Source organism: Taeniopygia guttata, chromosome 3 (genome assembly GCF_048771995.1).
Source record: "Taeniopygia guttata chromosome 3, bTaeGut7.mat, whole genome shotgun sequence".
In the NCBI taxonomy this organism is placed as follows: domain Eukaryota; kingdom Metazoa; phylum Chordata; class Aves; order Passeriformes; family Estrildidae; genus Taeniopygia; species Taeniopygia guttata.
In genome coordinates this window covers 53320271-53339131 of record NC_133027.1, presented here as the reverse complement: position 1 = coordinate 53339131, position 18861 = coordinate 53320271, and the positions used below count along the sequence as shown (strand labels likewise).

The 18861-nt window shown below is 41.5% G+C and overlaps 1 protein-coding gene across 1 annotated transcript in view; it reads right to left on the bottom strand.

Moving 5' to 3' along the window:
- TPD52L1 (TPD52 like 1) overlaps positions 1 to 18375 on the bottom strand; it is a 52870-nt gene extending 34495 nt beyond the window's left edge. Inside the window, exon 1 of the mRNA XM_030267822.4 lies at positions 18261 to 18375. Within this exon, the coding sequence (XP_030123682.1) occupies positions 18261 to 18279 (19 nt within the window). The 5' untranslated portion in view covers positions 18280 to 18375. The remainder of the gene's footprint in view (positions 1 to 18260) is intronic.
- Between the last annotated feature and the right edge of the window lie 486 nt (positions 18376 to 18861).

The window sequence follows — 18861 nt, the reverse complement described above, 5'->3', positions numbered from 1 at the left end:
AATCAATTAATAAACAATTAGCTCTGGGATATGCTGTCACAACACTCTGACCGGAGACAGATGCAAGACCCAGCCCACCTCCCTCATTATCTCTTCCAGACAGCCTTGTCTTGCAGTGTAGGATTGCTGGAGAAAAGACTGTAGGTCCTATAGTCTCATAAAACCTCCTGTTACTACAGCAGGAGTCACAAACTGGTAAACTAGTGATTTTCTGGACAGATGTTACTTCAAAATAGCAAAAAACCTTGCCCACATAAAGTGTGGGAAATCATATAAAAGGTTTGAACCAATGTAAAACACTGGCTGCTAGTTTAAAGAAAGTTTAAGTACTTACTGTCACATATATCATTAGATAAAATATGAATGAAACATTAAAAGTATGGGATTATCAGTAATTAGGAGCTGCAAGTCATATAGAAGGACCCAAGTTGAAACAAATGAGCAGAAACCCCTTTGTATTAGGAGATTTATATAGAAAGAAGTAGGAGGAGGTGAATAGCTGGGGAAGCACATTTATTGTGTTCTTCTGAAAGGTTCATATGACAAAATAATACAACAACCATGCAAGTAGTTCCAGTGTGCTGAAATGGGCATATTTGATTTTTCCCCCAAAGTTCATGGTAGTTGTGGCTAAGACTAGTGACCCTAATTCTACAGTCTGCTGTTAAATCTGATTTAATCCAAGAAACTGTTTCAGCATTGATCAATACCTGTGCATATGTTTGCCAGTAGAATTGTAGGGATGACAAATTTAATAAACCACTTAAAATCTAGAAGATCTATAACTATTCTACAAAATTTAAAATAACAAAATAATGCAATGATAAAATCCATGATGGAACTTTTTTACTTACTCAGGTATCTAAAGATTAACTACATAAAGATGTTTTAGGTAGCACTTTTTATATATTTTCTCTGTATTCATCTCAGATCCATGTTCTAGAGTAGTACGTATCAGACAATTTCTTGTATGTTGACTGTTTAAAAAAGAAAAACAGCCCCAAAACCCCCCCCAAAAAAAAACAACAAAAGAAAAAGCTTACACTACAGGCACTGATATCTGTTGAATTAACCATAATGACAGCAAAATTAAGGTAAAAACCATCAAATTTCTGTTTGTGTACATTTTCTAACATTAATTCAAGGAAATATATAAATGATCCTTTGTGTTAACAAAGCATTTAAGAATCTAAGTGCTTTTACTGCTCTGCTTTTTTGTTTTCCAACTAATTAAAAATACCATATCTACCTTGTTATCTAGCATTCACATCAAATAGCGAGAAAACAAATTACATAACCCTTCTAGTGAGCAAAATTACTTGCTACAGCTTCTTTTGCTGTGTCATTAAAGTTCCTTATTTAAACTTGGAAAACACTTGTTCCCAAATTTAAATTGCAATTAAGTCTTCAAAGGGATGAAATGGTAAGTAGAACAAAGGAACTGTCCAGACACTGCATTAGTGTCTTTGATCTTCTTTATAATGTAGTCTTAATGCCAGATATAGAGATTAAGGTGGGGGTAGAAGGGGGACTAGAAATATGCACTAAATAAATAAATTGATCAGAAAAAGCTATCAGAAGTTGCAAGGATTTCCGTAACATTTTTTCCACTACAAAGTTATTACTGGAAGATCAAAATAGGAAAATATGTTATCATTTAATTCTTCTAGAAAACAAACTACTGAAGGAAGATTTTTCCCTTCTGTGTCGGGCTCCAACTATGGACAACTCTGAACTTGTCTTGAATTTGCTTAGGCTTGAGCCCAACAATTACATACAGCCGGCCACTCTCCTAAAGGTAAGATTGATTTTGAAGTTATGATTGAAAAACAAACTCAGAGGCTGGATTCACCTTGGCTAAGAGAGGGAAATATTCAAGATGCACAGGTGATTTAGACTAAAAATGTAAGCATTACAGAAAAATGTAGGTTCTACTTTCTGCAACCATGTGGGCTCAGTCTTCCTTTTGCTTTGAGTATGTTCCTTCAAAGAGAGAGAGTGATGGGCAAGTATCTTCATTCCCTCCCTCAGCTGAGCTTTAGGCTGGCAGTAGTGTCAAGGATAGGGAGAGAATGCTTGTGGGTATTCAAGAGCTCTAGGATGTAGTCTAAAATCTCAGAGTATGTGTCTCTGGTCATCCTAGAGCATCTTATTACTGACTTCGTTAAAGCTTTGCCTTCTATCTCTTTACCCTTGCAAACCCAAGCAGTAAGAAAATCTATCCATAGCTATGAGATGGATTGGCAAATTTCCAAACAAAGGAAAACTTAATTAGAGACTCAACAGCTTGACCACTGCACCAAGAAACCATAGACACCGATAAGAAGTTTTATAATCATGGAAACACGATGGATAAAAATGAGAATAGCAGTAACAGTTAAAAAAATATGTATCACTTACTTCAACTTAAGACTTCAACCTGGGAACTGATCTTCCAAGCAAAATAATTATCTGAAATGTCCAGGAATGCAAGGATGATCTTGCACATTTTACTCTATAGCAAGATCTCTTTGTATAGAATAATAATCCTAAATGCCTGGACAAGACAAGGGTAACATTTTCAAGCTGTAGCTACGGAAAAACAAAGCAGTTGTTGTGAAATGTAATTGTTTAGACAGTAGAAGGTTCCTTCTACTATGTCAAACTGAAAGAAATGACAGCACTGTACCACTTTCTGTGCTTTCTATTGATCATGCTGCACAACTTCCTGTGAAGTCAATGGTAAGAAAAAATGCCTCAAGTGGAAGAGTTGTCATTTCTTTTTCTTTAGGAAGAACAGTGAAAAAGAAGGAAAAATATGAAGTCACAATGCAATAATAGGGAATGAGAAAGTGGATAACACTGTATCACAAAAGGGACTTGCTCTCTACAAATAAGGTACTCTAGACACTGTAACACAAATAAAGCAAATGAAGGAACAATGGATGTATAATCAAACTAGAGAAAAAGCAATGTAGGGGAAGATAAGAGCTATGACAGAGAAATGAGGGTAGTCAGAGGTGGAAGTTGTCAGTCACATTTCTTAAACCCACCTTTCATACTAAAAATACATGACAGTACACTTTTCTCATCTCTGAACAGAGAGGCACCTGGGGTCCCATCCTCAGCTGGTAGAAGTGACGGCAATCCCATCAATTGTATAATTAAGATCATGCATCTGCTTCACTGAATCAAAATCACTGAAACTTAATGGCAGGATTTAATAACCTTTCTCTCCTAAGAATGAATCAGTTTATTGTACTTTTCTAAAGCCAGGTGCAAAAGAATATAATTAGATAGCAATCTAACTGCAGTATAATTAAACTCAAAAGCCTCCTCAATTAACTTCCAACAATGTACTGCAAGAAGTAATAAAATTATATTTTGTAATTACAAAATAAATTCTTCATGTAGTCATATTTGGTGTCCTTTAGATCACAAAACACATAACTAACAAGATCTTTAAAAGTGTAATTTAAAAATGAGCAAAATCGTCCTGCAGCCAGCAGGTTGTCTGCTTTTCTCACACTCCCTTTAAGCTATTTCAACATGTAAGACAGATGTGTCACTTTTGGTCCTGTAAATGTACTAGGGAAAATACATGGGAAGCAATTATACTTGGGTATATGATTGATTCTGTATCCTCTTCAGGCTCAAATTCATTACTTCCATTGTTTTAATACAGAATAAATGTCTCTGCATTGTTATATGTACCAAAGTTCATATTTAGGAATGCTCGGAGAAAAGGGAGAAATGATCTTTCCCCTCTGTGGTCAATCTCTCATACTGAGAGTAAAGATCACAGTTTTAAAGGGCCAGGACTGCCTTATTGGATACTGTTTGGCACAGAATATTTGTGATCTGTTGTTACAGTATTTTTGAGAGAAAGAGGGCATGAATTGTGAAAGTTGAGCTACTCCAGGCTAGGCCTCAGATTGAGGCCTGGTGGGGCCCTCAAAGCCTCTGACGCAGTTAGAAATTCAGGGTTGTGGCGCAGGTAGAAAATAGTCTTAAAGTACTGTAGGGACCACCGGGTGTGAATTAGTATAGGTTTTATGGTGTACAGTGCAGGCCGTTTTAAGGAAAAGGTAAACAATGTTAGCCTACCAATCAGAGTGTCTTTGTTTCTGTAAACTATGTGGAAGCTTATATAAACTACCACCTTATCTTGAATAAACGGAGAACGTTGCATTAATCATATTGATTGGATGTGCGTTTGTCTTGTCCAGCTTTCCGTTTTTCTGAGATTCCCTGGCTTTAAGTGGCGCCCGCACAGGGACTCAGGAGGCTCCGAAAAGGCTGCCAAATTACTTTTAGAGTAACGGGCAGTCAGGTTTGAGTCGCGCGACAGGAATTTAGGTCCAAATCGCCTCATGGTGACGGGACCGGGATCCCAAATTCACTTTTTGTGAACGGGGATCAAGTGGAACGGAGCAGAAGTCTCCAAACTCCGAATTGGGCCGTTTCCCAACGGGAGGAAAAAGACTCTTCGCATTGTTGTTTGTTTGCGAGAGTCCGTTGGAGCAGTGGGAAGACCTCGGTGTTCACAAGGTACCCGAACGGCGGGTGTGGACGTGGCCGGGGCCGGAGAGCTGGAGCGGGAGCTGCTGCCTTGCCGAAGAAAAGCGAGAGCGGAGCAGCCCGCGGAGACTGAGGTAAGCCGCGGAGACAGAGAGAGGGTGAAAAGTTCACCATGGATGGAGATTTACAGGCTTCAGTGCGGCTGCTCTTTCATATTCTCTCAAAGAGAGCTGAAAAAGTTAAAGAAGCCGATTTAGAACAGTTGGTCCTTTGGGCGAGAAGCAAAGGCAAGCTGCAAAAACCTTCGCTGATTTTTAGTAAAGTCGAATCGCAAGAGCTGGGGCAGCTGCTTTGGCACGCAGTGATAGAGGGCGGAGATGGCAGAGAAGCAGTGCTGGCCCCTCGCCCCCCCGCAGCAGCGGCGGCGGCGGCGAGCAACCCGGCGCGGCATGTCAATTGTAGCAGAAACAAGCGATCACAAAGCAAGATACAAAGGCAAGAAAAAGTTACAGAAAGCCCTTCCTCGTCCCTTGCGGAACGGGTTGGCAGAACTAAGGCAGAGCGGGGCCAGGCAGAGCGGGGCCGGCCAGCACCGAGCCTGAAGCGGCCCCGGGGCGGAGCGGACTTCGGCCGAGACACAGAAGGTTCCTTGTTGCCGAGCAACAGCGCAAGGGTGGAGACGGGCATTCCCCGGGGCTCGGCCGCGCTGGAGTCGGAGCAGGCGGGGCGCGGCCGCATCAGGAGCGTCTCCTCGCCCGTACCCACAGTGACGCAGCAAGGACGGGAGCGAGACGGCACCGTCCCGTTCCCCCCCCCCACCCCCCACCCCCCCCCGCAGCGCCCAGCAATGGTGGCGGAGGCGCTGCACAGCTTGGTTGCCATGGTAACAACAACGCCGAGAGCAGCAGCGCCACCGATGGCGAGATGGCAACACTACAGCAAAAATTTCAACAGCATTTTTCCAATTCCTCGCAAGAGTCAGAAGACATAATGAAAAAGTATAGCAGTACTGAGTGTTTTCCAAGAAACCAAGAGGGATGGACATTATGCAAATCAAAGTTATTTCAAATACAATGTGGATGAAAATTACTGTAAAACAAAAAAGGATAGAAATGTTATGAATGCTTGACAAGATTGTTTTAAACTATTTTAAACATTTCTTGTTAATAGGTTGATCATATAATGTAAGTTGTCTGATTTTTGTGATAAGAATTATTATTAAGATGTTAAGGTATTGAGGTGTTGTTTTAATATTTACAGTCAGTTTTCATATGTTTTATGGGTTTTTTTTTTTTTAGGTGATTGATTGTGAGATGTATTTTTCAGGATCCTGTGTGCTTGATTTTTTAACTACTCATGTGTTTTCTTTATTCAATTTTCTATGCAGCTGCAGTTCATCTTTTAAAAATTTATAGTCCAAGTTCTGGTTCAAGATTTCAGACTTCAAATTCTCAGATTTTTGAAGAAAAGGTTTGTTGTATTTAGAGAATTTTTGTCTTGAAACAAATTTTAGACAGGTTCAATCATTTGATGTTTTGATAAATTGTTAATAATAAGGTTTTTCACTTATAACTGTTATTTTTAAGACGTTTGTTTTAAACATATCCTCCAATTAGAGTTTGAGCTCTGGCCAGGCTCTGGCTCTACGTGGATGGTGTGATTGATCCAGATGTTTTCTGCATCAAAAAGTATTCAAGTCCTTTTGGCTTGACAATTTGACCATACAGGACAGCTGAGCCTCAAAGGGAGTTTGGAGAAGCATGATCCGGACATGTTTTATCCAAATCTCTGTTGTTTTAAGGTTTTCAGCTGCTGCAGACTCTGGGATGACAATTTGATAGTGTAGCACTTGGTAACTGTGATTTTATATGTAATATTGATTGTGTATTATTTGATTGATTTTTATTTGTTGTTAGTTTCTTTACTATATGCATTGTTTTGTTCTTAATGTTTTTCATGTTTATAACAAAGATGTTGATATTTCCATTTCTTCATGCAAGTTTTAGGGAACAGAATTGAGAGAGGACCCTCCAGTCCCTGTGAGGGGTGTTAGGTTTGTTTGTGTTTTAACAGGTGCAGAATCAAAATGGATTTCAGTGAAGAATGTGGAACTTATCAATTGCAAGAGGACACTGATCTCTCCACAAGTGGATCAGAGGATGCACAGCAAAAGTGGATTGTGCAAAGATTTGTGTTTCACCCACAGAAGATCGTGGCCTTTGAGTTTTTTTTTTATAAGTGTGTTTTTAATGATGTTATAGAATTTTTTTTGCTAAGTTTTTAATAAGTTTTAGTAATGCCTGTGATTTTTCTGTTCATCTTGCCATTGTCTTTCAATGGCAAAAGAAAAAGAGGGAGGTCCCAACGGGGATCAACAGAAATTCTACTTGAGTGAGTGTTTTTACCCATCCAACCAAGAAGTCGTGTGATGGACAGGACAGATGCTCTTGCTGCATTGATACGAAAAGGCAGAAACAGAATTTTAAAAATAGATGAAACAGAAAAATAAGTTGAAATATCATAAGTGTGAAGTTAGATTTATCAGAAGTTAGTTTATTAGAAGTTATAGTTTATGTTTAGAATTAAGATTGTTTCTTTCATGTTAGACAGGGTATTCAAGAACCTGAGAAGAATGTGGTGGGCCTCAATGTTTTTATTTCACACTTGTTTAATTTTTGGAGTCTCGTTGGGTCCCATGGCAGAGTTCAAGACTTGGACCTGAGCTCAAATAAGTTTAAATAGCACTCTGGGAGCGCAAGCTGTTGCATTTGTGCAAAACCTTAAATTTACTGATGATAGTTTTCAAGAATTTGGTCTTTTGGGTTCTGTCCCAGGAAATTACTGTTTGATATTTGGATCTTATGCTACCAAACCAACTCAAGAAAATGGAAAATTGACAGATGACAACACTTGATTGTCTCCCAGATCACCATTGTATTACAACTATTTAGAATATTGTAACAATTCGACTCCAAGAGGTAGTGCAGGAAAAACTGCCCCCAGGAACCTTCCTCATTTGTGGGGACCGAGCCTGGTCAGCAGTCCCTCAGAATGCTAGGGGAGGCCCATGTTATATCGGTAGGTTGATGCTTTTTGCTCCCACCATACATCAGGTTCTCGAATTGCCTCAGAAGACTCAACGAGCCAAACGCAGTGTTCTCCAAATGGACACTTCATTTGATAACTGGCTCAATTCTTCAGGTTTTTCTGGCTGGGTCAAAGACAGTGTGTGCAAAAATTAGTTCATTGAGCCTTCACTCCAGCCTGAGTAGCTCAAAAGAAAAAGAGGGAATTGTTACAGTATTTTTGAGAGAAAGAGGGCATGAATTGTGAAAGTTGAGCTACTCCAGGCTAGGCCTCAGATTGAGGCCTGGTGGGGCCCTCAAAGCCTCTGACGCAGTTAGAAATTCAGGGTTGTGGCGCAGGTAGAAAATAGTCTTAAAGTACTGTAGGGACCACCGGGTGTGAATTAGTATAGGTTTTATGGTGTACAGTGCAGGCCGTTTTAAGGAAAAGGTAAACAATGTTAGCCTACCAATCAGAGTGTCTTTGTTTCTGTAAACTATGTGGAAGCTTATATAAACTACCACCTTATCTTGAATAAACGGAGAACGTTGCATTAATCATATTGATTGGATGTGCGTTTGTCTTGTCCAGCTTTCCGTTTTTCTGAGATTCCCTGGCTTTAATCTGTGACTAAGCTTTGTAGGCAGCATAATTACAAATTAGCAACAATAAATCATAAATAGTTTGAGTTGGAAGGGACCTAAAAGATCACCTAGTTCCAACTACCCTGCCATGGGCAGGGATACCTTCCATTAGACCAGGTTGCTCTGGTCTAATGGAAGGTTGGATGGAAGCCCCATCCAACCAGACCTTGAGCACCTCCAAGGATGGGGCATCCACAACTTCTCTGGGCAACCTGTTCTTTTGTCTCACCACCCTCACTGTAAATAATTTCTTTGTGGTATTAAATCTAAACCTACTCTGTCAGTTTAAAGCCATTTCCCCTTGTCCTGCCACTACACACCCTTGAAAGAAGTCCCTCCAGCTCCCTTGTAGACCCTTCAGGTATTGGAAGGTGCTGTAAGGTCTCCTCAAAGCATTTTCTTCTCCAAGCTGAACAACACTAACTCTCTCAACCTATTTTATTAGAACAGGTTCTCCAGCTCTCTCATTATCTCTATGGCCCTCCATGCCTTTCTTAAGTTGGAGGCCCCAGAGCTGACACCATTCCCTAAGATGGGACAAAGATACAGTTCCTTTTCCCAGAGCTTTTATTAATTTTTTATGTTGCATTATGTAAAAGCTCATGGCCACCAAAATGAAGCACTGAATCAAACACTTCTCAGAGCAGACAAGTTTTGTGTGCTCTGTCCTCCTCTCTCCCAGCCCCCCATTTTTTAAGCACCACCTGCTTCACTCTTTAATCCCTTCATAATGAAGACTAGCTACTTTGTACTAGTGCACTTTTTCCTTCCTAATAGGGTGGCGGGAGTGGGAGGGGGGGTTGTGTCATATGACAGTGGAAACTTCCTCTAGTCTTCCCTAAATAAACTTACTTGACCTACCTGCAATGCAATTTATTTAAAACTAATAAAAACAAAGCTCATTTATATGAATATTATTTGAAAACAACACATTTTAATAGACACAATGGCCATGTTCTGTTGCACAGGCCCTCTATTCAAGATGAAATGATTTTTTTATTTTTTAAAGGAAATACTCCAAATATATTGACAAACAGCTCACTTGAGTGCTACGCCACTTCCTGCAGATACTCTGCTTTTCAGACAGAATGTCTTGCTACAGTGGTTTGCTCTGATAAACCTGGAATTTGGAATTAGTGTAACAGTAATTCTCTGCACACAGGCCACACAAAACACTTCTCAGCCAGAATAGCACCACCTATCTGGGCCTGTCCACCACCAAGTTTCACTTGTTTTTCCCACAAGCTTTTTTTGCTAGCATCCTGAGGTGTGAAATGAAGCACCTACTATTCTGCTCCCAGTGTTAAGTTCCATGTTACAGCCTTCAGAGTTTTTGGCACTGTCAACTTTGTGGCTTTGCCCACTCAGTGTTATGTAAAACGCCCTTAAAAATAAATGTGTTTGTATAGTGGGCCTCTGAGTGGAGGCCCCTGGGGTTTAGGGAGCTGGCTATCTGTGTAGAAACAGATGGCATGCCCCATGCAGCCATCCTAGTGACACAAAGACCATGCTTCAGGAAGAGGGGCTATTGATTGGACCAGGAGACAGAGACTGGCACATCCAGTCGCACCATACAGCCTCAATCTTTGAGGTTCCCAATTCACCCTCAAATACCAGCAGAAAATGGCAGCTGACACACGGGCTACCATTTTTTTTCTCCTTGAAGATCAGCTAAGAAGATAAGCCCTGAACCAGAGAGGGTGAGCTTCTGTGACAGCTGCTGTGGGCACAGGCAATGGCAAGACAATGGGCAAGAGAAGGATGGGGTTTAGCTAAGTACATAGCACGAGTTGCCATTCCGCTGAGGTTGCATTAGACCACACTCAAGTGGCAAGAATATAATTCAAAACTCCAATCTAGAATCTTACAGACCACCCAGTGTAAAATAATGCTTATTTTAACTTCAGTACCTCAAGAAAGTCTAGAAAACGAGCACAAGACAGTCCTTGTCTTCTCTTCACTCTCCTACTACCTTAAGTAGTAATATTTTACTGAGGAACTTGTTGCAAGGGGGACATAACACAAGGTACTTCTCTGAAATAAACCAGAACTCCAATGTTTACATCTCTGTTAATAGCTTTCATTCACATCTTCATCCCTACTCAACTTAATTGTAAAATTTTTTCTCTCTTCTTACCCTCCCCATCCTTGACTCCCACGCACAGCACATAACCATGACCAAAATACTGCTGCTCCTTTTTCAGGACATGTCCATGCTCCATATTTCTGTGCAGAACTGGACACAACTGAGAAACCTTCTTATTCTGGATCTAGGTTTAAATCTGGTTCCTATCTTTGAGCCTCTCCTAAATAGGTAAAAACTATTATCCTTACATACTCATCTTTATTCCTTGTGCTTACTGCAGGCTTCATCTATATTGCTGATTATCTATGCTTCTCTGTTTTCTGAAGCAATTTAAAACCAAGAGAACACATTTTTCCTCCACCTGTAGTATTTGACTTCTAGTTTCCTGATAAAATCTGTTATTTAGCTCTGCAAAGACCTTATTTAAGACTTCAAGTCTGCATTGTGATTCAGTTTATATGAATGTCTGAATGACATTATTCTGCAGCCTTTTTTTTTTTTTTTTAATCAGTCAGGCTATTCAAGTAATTGCTCCTTCTTCACCGTCATCTTTTCTTTGCTATCAAGAGTTCTGAACCACCTATCTCACTACATGACTAAAGGATTTTCTCTTGCAAGAGCACATGGCTTAACTGGTTCTTCATATGCACATAATAGTGCACAGGACTGGTTAGGTAATGACATGGCAAACATAATTTTCTCTGATTATGACTTTGATTCCTTCCTCCTACAATAATAATTTAATAGCTACCATCTACCTAAAATACTTTGAGCACAAGATAATCTTCTGTTCCTGGCATAATTACCCTTCTAGCTCTGTAATGTACATATATTTTACTCATCTCTAAGAAAGACTAGATGTGTTTAAATACAACTATCTCTGATCACTTTTAAATTAAATTTTATCCTGCAACAGCCCAGCATGCACCAGAGAAAGACTATAAAGTATCTACTACTACGTAAACACTTTGTGCAAACATTTTTCACTGGGAAAATCAACACTATATCTATAGGCACTTCACACTTGTATGAATATCAAAAGTATTTTCTGAATGCAGTTTTAGGTCTCTCTCTGCCTAAAGCACCACTAGTGTTCTAGTTTTTGTGTACTTTTATTATGTCCTTGGTGGACAGCAAGGATAATTGCTGGCTAAAATACATTAGTGGTGAGAGCAGGACAACTTTACAGAAATCAAACCCTAGAAAACCAATAATAAAAAAAACCACCAAAAAACAGAACTATGCATTCTTCCTGACAGCCCTCCTTGCTTCAGAAGGAACTGACTGCTCAAGAAATTGCCTTCCATTTCTGGAAATGAGACAAGTCATTAGACCTCCATCTGTTCTTTATACCCCCCAGCCCAGTTCTCTGAGCTCCCTGGATTCTCCTTCAGTGACTAGATATGCCATGATATAAAAAAAAAAAATCCAAGAACTGTATCCCTAACTACATAGCTCCTAAGCATCTGAAAGGTTGTTAGCTGGAGAGCAGACTAAATAAGAGAAGCTATTTTATTGGGATACGCACACATAACCATGATTTTTACTTTTCTCTGTAAACGTGTCTTTATAAATTTTACTGCTGTATTATTATTTGGTTGCTGTAAAAGACTGGGGCTTTACCTACAAGCATGAGATATTTTTCAACAATCAGCTTACATAAGAAAAAATGACAGGTAATGTGAAGAGAATACAGAAATTCCTAGTATTTTATGAACTGTTTGCAGTGGAATCTTTCTTGTCTGCTTGGGGATCCAATAGTGGGTCCTTGACTCCATCATGCCATTAACCACATGCCATTAATATATGCACAATAACATTTTGCTGGAATAAGTAACAAAGGATCAAAAAGTTCAAGAAAACTTACACAAAAGTAATTAATTAACAAGAGCAGCCTTTTAGGATCCTTTTTTATCATCCAGTGATTCAAAATCTTAAAAGTGCAGAAAAGGTAAAATGTACCCAAGAGGGAGAGAGAAAATCGAAGACACTGCAAGAGCTTTATCATCATGGTAGGATGGCACTTCAGGAAGTATCACTTTGTAGTTGTTGCATTCTTAAACTTGTCTTACACTTTTCGGTAAGAACATTTGCAACAAGATCCTCACTGCTGCCATTCTATTTCTTTGTATGAAGTGAAAGAGGGACTGAGAGACAGCACAAGAGAAAGAAAAGGGAGATTCACTGCTAAAAGCACAATACAAACACTTGCTAAATATGTGGTTTGCAATTACTCACCTGCAACACTTAACCACATAATGGATGCAGAAGTATAATCATGATGGATATGACTTTGATCCATGGACCTCAAAGACGGCTAAGTAATATTACTTCTGTCCTAAAGAATGAAGCAAATCCACTTATATAGTTCAGAAGGGTTTTGAAGAAGGTCAGTGTAACGTGATTCTAAAATACATATTTGTCAGTCCCTTCTCACCATTTCTCACACAAGATGGGTTTAGAGCATGCAGAAGACAAAAGACCCAGTTTAGACAGCAGTGACATGACTATAGCATACTACATATACAAAATTTGGCATTGCAACTGCGCATTTCTATGAGATACAAATAAAATCAGATAAAACTAGCCTGCCCAGATCTCATTTTTGTTTATTACCTCAAGAGGTATTTTGTAAGTAGAAAGCAAGAATTCATTCCACCCTGAAAACACTTTCTGAGTCGAGGGCTGAGTATGTTCTTTCTAAATCCAAATTCCAGGATTGCACTAAAACAAGTTACCAATTGATACATAGATTTTTATATATGGAAACATTTCTTCAAACCCTCTGCAATCCTCAATCAAGGTTGGGTCACATTCTTCAAGCAGTAAGAGGCTTAAGCAAAGCACCTCAAAAGTTCCACGTGTTTCTCTACTGTAATAGTCAGTAAGGCATGCCAGGACAGCATCAGCATACTCATCTTTCCACTAACGCACTTTAGTACAGAAAGCAGACTCAGATTATACTTGTGATGCTTTCTAGAGCTCATACCATCAGACCTGTGAAAATAAGAAACGGAAGAAAAAAATAGAGCAAGAATTTTAAAACATTATTTTTGGTTAGATGTCTTTGTTTTAGCATATTCTACATTTTATGTCCTCACAGCTGCAAAACTGTCAAAGTTAACAACACTTGTAAGACTGGTCCTAGATTTTAGATGAGGTCTCTTTTTTATATCTCATTTCTGAATCCCACAGCACTCTATTTTCAGTTCTCAGGTGTAGCATAAGCCACTCAAATTTTCTCAGCCTCAGCAAACAGAATTTCAACCTGTGACAAGAGTCATGAAGCTGAAAACAATACAGGTACAAAAATGTAAGAGAAGCACTGCATTTGATTTCAGACATTTACTTACTTAAGATCCCATCTACCAAATACCTCATTCCACACGTGCATTTTCTCCCTTGTAGTATAAAAAGCATGAAAGAGCTATTATTTTGAGCTTTGTGCAGTGTTGTTATATATTTAAGAATCCTATAATAAATTACAACCCTGCCTTTTTTACTTGACCTCCTCTACATGTGTTCTTATTAGCACAGCAGATAAGAGTTACACCATGCAGTGAAATAAAAAGGTTATCACTGGTTTGTTCAATTACTCCAATATCCCCCTGCCCCTTTGCAAAGTCCTCTCTCCTGCTTTCCATAGTGGGGCAATGCTGAGTTCTAGAAGGCAGTACAGAGACAGCAAAAACCCCTGGATAACTAGAGTGAATCCTGATGCCTCAAAAAGCACAGGTGGACAGGCACTTCAAAACAGTTATACTAAATCAGCTCCAAACCAGTAGTTACACTCTGTCCTTAGGGAAAAGGTGAACAATGTAGATCAAAACAATCAGTGCTCCTTGGTAAAGCACCAGACTCAAACACAAGGATAGGGAAGACGCTGCCCTCTCCATCATGACATACTTTGGTTGATGGCTACAGCACTGTTTCTGCAGTGAGGTAGAAACACCGTGTGTTCTCTATCCCCACCTTCCCACTGCAAGACTGACTCTATCCAGATTCCTATCTGGGTTAGTAACCACGTGAGTAGCTAGCAAGGAGAGGTAATGCTGACCAAGCTGCCAATGCCATTTTGGCAAGTCTTGTACACTGTATCAAGGTAACACAAGTCCTCCTCACCACTGCCTCCCACCATGGAGACTTCAGACCACCTGACTGGCAGGTGCCACAAATGGCAGGTGCCACTGCGGCAGAGAGAGGGCACTGGGCTAATGCTGTGACTTCTGCTGCTATTCCTCTGATCACAAGCTCCACTCAAATGCACATGCTAAGGTGCTGCCTCTCTGCTCTTTTACACAGGACACATGCAGCTGGGTTGAGGATCCCAGAAGGAGTGTGCCAGCTGCACACAGCAGAGGGAAGAAGCGAGGTGCTGCAAGCCCACAAGATAAGGCCTTGAGAAGGAGTCATCCAACATCTGAACTAACCACAGCTCTCTCCACAATACCTGACAGGGGTGAGTGTAGCCACTGCAAGCTGTTATGGCTACAATGAATAACTGACTAAGGATGCAGAACATCTGTCAGGAATAGCTCTAAGGAGAAATGCTAGGACAGAGTCATGGCTCAAGAAGCCCTTCAGAGGCCAGGATTGCAAGCAGCTGGCTGAACTACCTGTGTAGGTAAAAAGGGAGCAGAAAGCTGCATATCAAATCTTTTTATCAGAGTAAGAATCAAGAGAGGATGTGACATGGAAAGGGGATACAACTACATCTGGATGCATGAAGAAATGGAGAATTATTGCAAAAGAAGAGAAATGTGTAAGGAGCAAAGCTCCGGTATTAAAAAGTCACATGGGATTCTCAGATGAGAGACAGCGTAAGACATCCATGGTACTGTCATTATTACAGGACATTCAGAGTTTTTAACTGGAAAGCAGGACTACATGTGATAGTCAGTTAATCTGGATCTGGAGTAGAATGAGTATGATGAGAGACAAACAGACAGCTTGGGTCTTCCTTTCAAAGAGAAACATTGCTCTTCATATTTCCAACATTTCACTTGAGAAATGACTGGCAGCCACAGGAAGGAAAACAAATATGCTCCTATGAAATTTTTAGCACCTAGTACAAGCCTAGCTGGTGTGTTCCCAGATCAGGTCTTCCATTAAGAACAAAGTAATCAAAGAGAAAAACACCCAGAGGCTTCGAGATAAAGTTTATATAAAGTAATTTTTAAAATTGACATATGAATTTGTTTACATGGAACATGTGGTTATTTATTTTGAAAATAATTTTAAAATTAATTATTATTACCCTCTAATTGACTGTCTTACCTAGTTCACCCTCATGAATGGTGCCAGACACATTCAATATGTTTAAGTGGAACAGTAATTCTGTTTCAGTCCATGAACTCTCTCTACTACTTTAAAGTAAGTACCAGAGCAGTTAATTTTCTCAGTCTTCAGGGCATGGACAGATACTACATTGTGCCTTGAACCACACAGAAACTCATGGAATGTAGCTGTAACCTCTACCCAGTACCTTCATACATTTACACGTAATACTTTTCTTTTGTCCACAGCTGCATTAAGACTCATGAAGTTAACTTATGCTACTATGTAAAAATGCTGACAAAAATTATTTTTCTGGTCTGAAGAAATCTGTTTTTTATACTTGCATGATTTCTTGAACATAAAATTGCTCTACTCAGGCATAGCCTGCCTTAAGGACAATATAAAATGGCACAAACAACACAATTATGCTTTAAAATGCATAGCTTTTTCTTTATGCTTTCATTTGGAATACAATACCCCAAAAGAGCACACTGGAATAAATCATTCAGGATTCATTTCTCTGTGGGCATCTGAAAGTTCTTTAGAAGCAATTAATAAACTCAGTCAAATGTATACACATTTCTCCTGCTGCTTAAGGAGATATTGGAAGTAAAGCAGTCTTTCAAGGAAATTGCTACTGTTTTGTTAGTAAAGTGCTATAACTGTTCTCTGCAAAATGTGTAACTGGGATTGAAAAATTCAGACTTCTGGCCAGTGCTTAGATGTACTTAACTGAATTTGACAGCATTAAACATATACAGGTCAAATTCTTTTTACCAGCAAGGCTCCATAACTGCAGTAGCATGCACTAAATTGAATCTAGAAGGAAAGGGAGGGTAAAAACAAAGGTTTGCTGACATGCAAATACCCTGCCACAAAAATCCTGGATTGTACTGCTTGTTTATCAAAGCAGTACTCTTTTTTTTTTTTTTTCTCTCTCTCTTAGTAAAGGGAGACTGATCTGAGACACTGCAGAAATAAAACACACAGGTGAGAAACCGAAGAAAAAAGTGACTCAAGAATTGAATACAGATAAAATTTAAAATTCTCTCACTCGCCAATAGTCATCCAAAAGAAGTATTCATTCAAGACTTTGGGAAATAACAGAGCTGCTGGCCTGAATATACATTAGCAAAACACATTTATTGACCTAAATTTTTAACATACACTGAGAACATGGGTGTTTACTCATCTTACTAGTCAGAGAAGGTAAGAGTCACATGTACATACATCACTATCCAGCTAACCTGGATACTGTTTTCCATCAGCTCTACAAAACAAGAAATTATCCAAATTCTGTATCATATGGAGGTCCTGTTTAATAAACAGGAGCTCCCACCATAGTAACTATACAGATGTATTCAGAAAATTAGTTTAAGTAACAGTCTTATGCTGTAGCCTTAATACTGACTTCTAAAAATCCCGAGAACTGAGCCACAGATCTCTTTATTTCAGCAGGCAGCTTCAGCCATGGCTCCATTAGGACAGCCCATGCACAACACTTGCCAGAAAGGCTCTCATTCACAAGCATCATGAACTCCAATTTCCTACTGTATTCCTTTACATACAAACACATCTGCAGCCAACATTGCCTCTTTTAAGTGTATTTGTTTCAGGCAGATTTTAACTATCCTATTAGGAATTAGGAAGCCTATTTTTTCAGTTAGTTTCAATGAGCATATATCACCTGCTTATTTCATCTCCAGGTTTTATAGATGACATAAAATGTTTACTAAACATTCTGATTTTTGTACCACCTGCTTCGCCCTGTGTGACAAAGCCATGATGTTCTTTAGAAAACAGAAGGAAGATTATAAAGGTGAGCAAGACCTGTCTGTGCTAAATCTCTTTGCCTGACACAAATATGATTTTTAACTCGCACGAAAAGTTTCTTCTCTTCTTTGGACGCCAATTAACTTTATCCAGAGAGAGATATGATCAGCTAAGTAAGCCATAACTGTTGCAATAGAATATGCTCACTTAAGATGAATGAATGCCGTGTTTGTAAAGCTGCAGAAATATTTCAGCGGCTCCGATTTTAAGCGGCTCTCGGTGGATCCAGAGCTCTGCTGGAAGCCGAGTCCCAGGACCTCTGATGCTGGAGGCGGCTCCCGCCCCCCGGCTGCCTCCAGGACAGGGGTGGTGATGCTGGTCCGGCTCGCACCGTCCCGCTGGTCCCCAGGAGGCAGCGGCTGCAGCGCGACCGGGGGAGGGGGACGGCCAGCGGAGCAGGACACACAAAAACACCTTATCCAACCAGCAAACCTCGACGGCACTAACTTAACACAGAGTTGTCAGTCAGCTACCTGACCGCGAAAGGTCTAAAGCCAGTAGGAGGAGAGATCAGCTGCCAACATCCCAGCCATAAGGAAAGCCAAGGGGGTGCGGGCTGGGGATGGAGGACGGGGCGCAGGGCGAGGGCGCCCCGCGGGCCGGGCCGGGTCACGCCGCGCTCCTCGGCCGAGTCCGGGGCTGCCGCGGGCGGCGGGCAGCGCTCCCGGGCAGCGCTCCCGGGCGCCGCTCGCCGCGCTCCTCTCACCGCCCTGCCCGGCCCGCGGCTCCCTCGGGCTCTCCCCGCCCCGGGCACCCCCACCCAGCTCGGCCCTCCCCGAGGGGTGAGCGCAGCTCCGGGCGGCAGGGACGGGACCCCGCGCCGCCCCGGAGGGCTCGGTCCCGGCGAGACTCACCGCGTGCCTGCGGCTCCATGGCAGCGGGGCTCAGCCGCGCTCGCAGCCCGGCCCGGGCGGCGCTGACAGCCGCGGCCGCGCCCCCGCCGCCCCCCGCCCCCGCCGCTCCCCCGCCCCGCCGCCGCCGCCGCCGCCGCGCGGCGCCCCCTCGCGGCCAGGCCCGGGCGGTGCCGCTGCCGCCCAGCCGGGAGCCCGCGCCCCCTCCGCCCGCACAGGCCCCGCGCCCGGCCGGCCCCGGCCCTCCGCCGCTCCTCGCCCGCGCCTCCGCACAACTCCTCCGGCTGGCCCCGCTGGGGGAGGGAAGCCAACACGGCACCGGCGGCACGGGCTCCCCGCCTGAGCAAAGGCGTGCCTGGTGTGTCAGCGGCGCAGTGGTCAAGTGCCCGATATGAACGAGTTCACGGCTTATTGAGTACCTGTGGGTGTCAAGTTCTACTACTTCTTATGGCAGGAGCATGGGAACGCAGGCAAAATAATGACAGAGCCTACACTATCGTGTATACTCAGCAGCTTAAGTAAAAATTATATTTTTTCCCAGGACATAGGTCTGTGTCCTGCTATTACTGTGTTGTGACCACACGCAGTTCACACTGCAGAACTG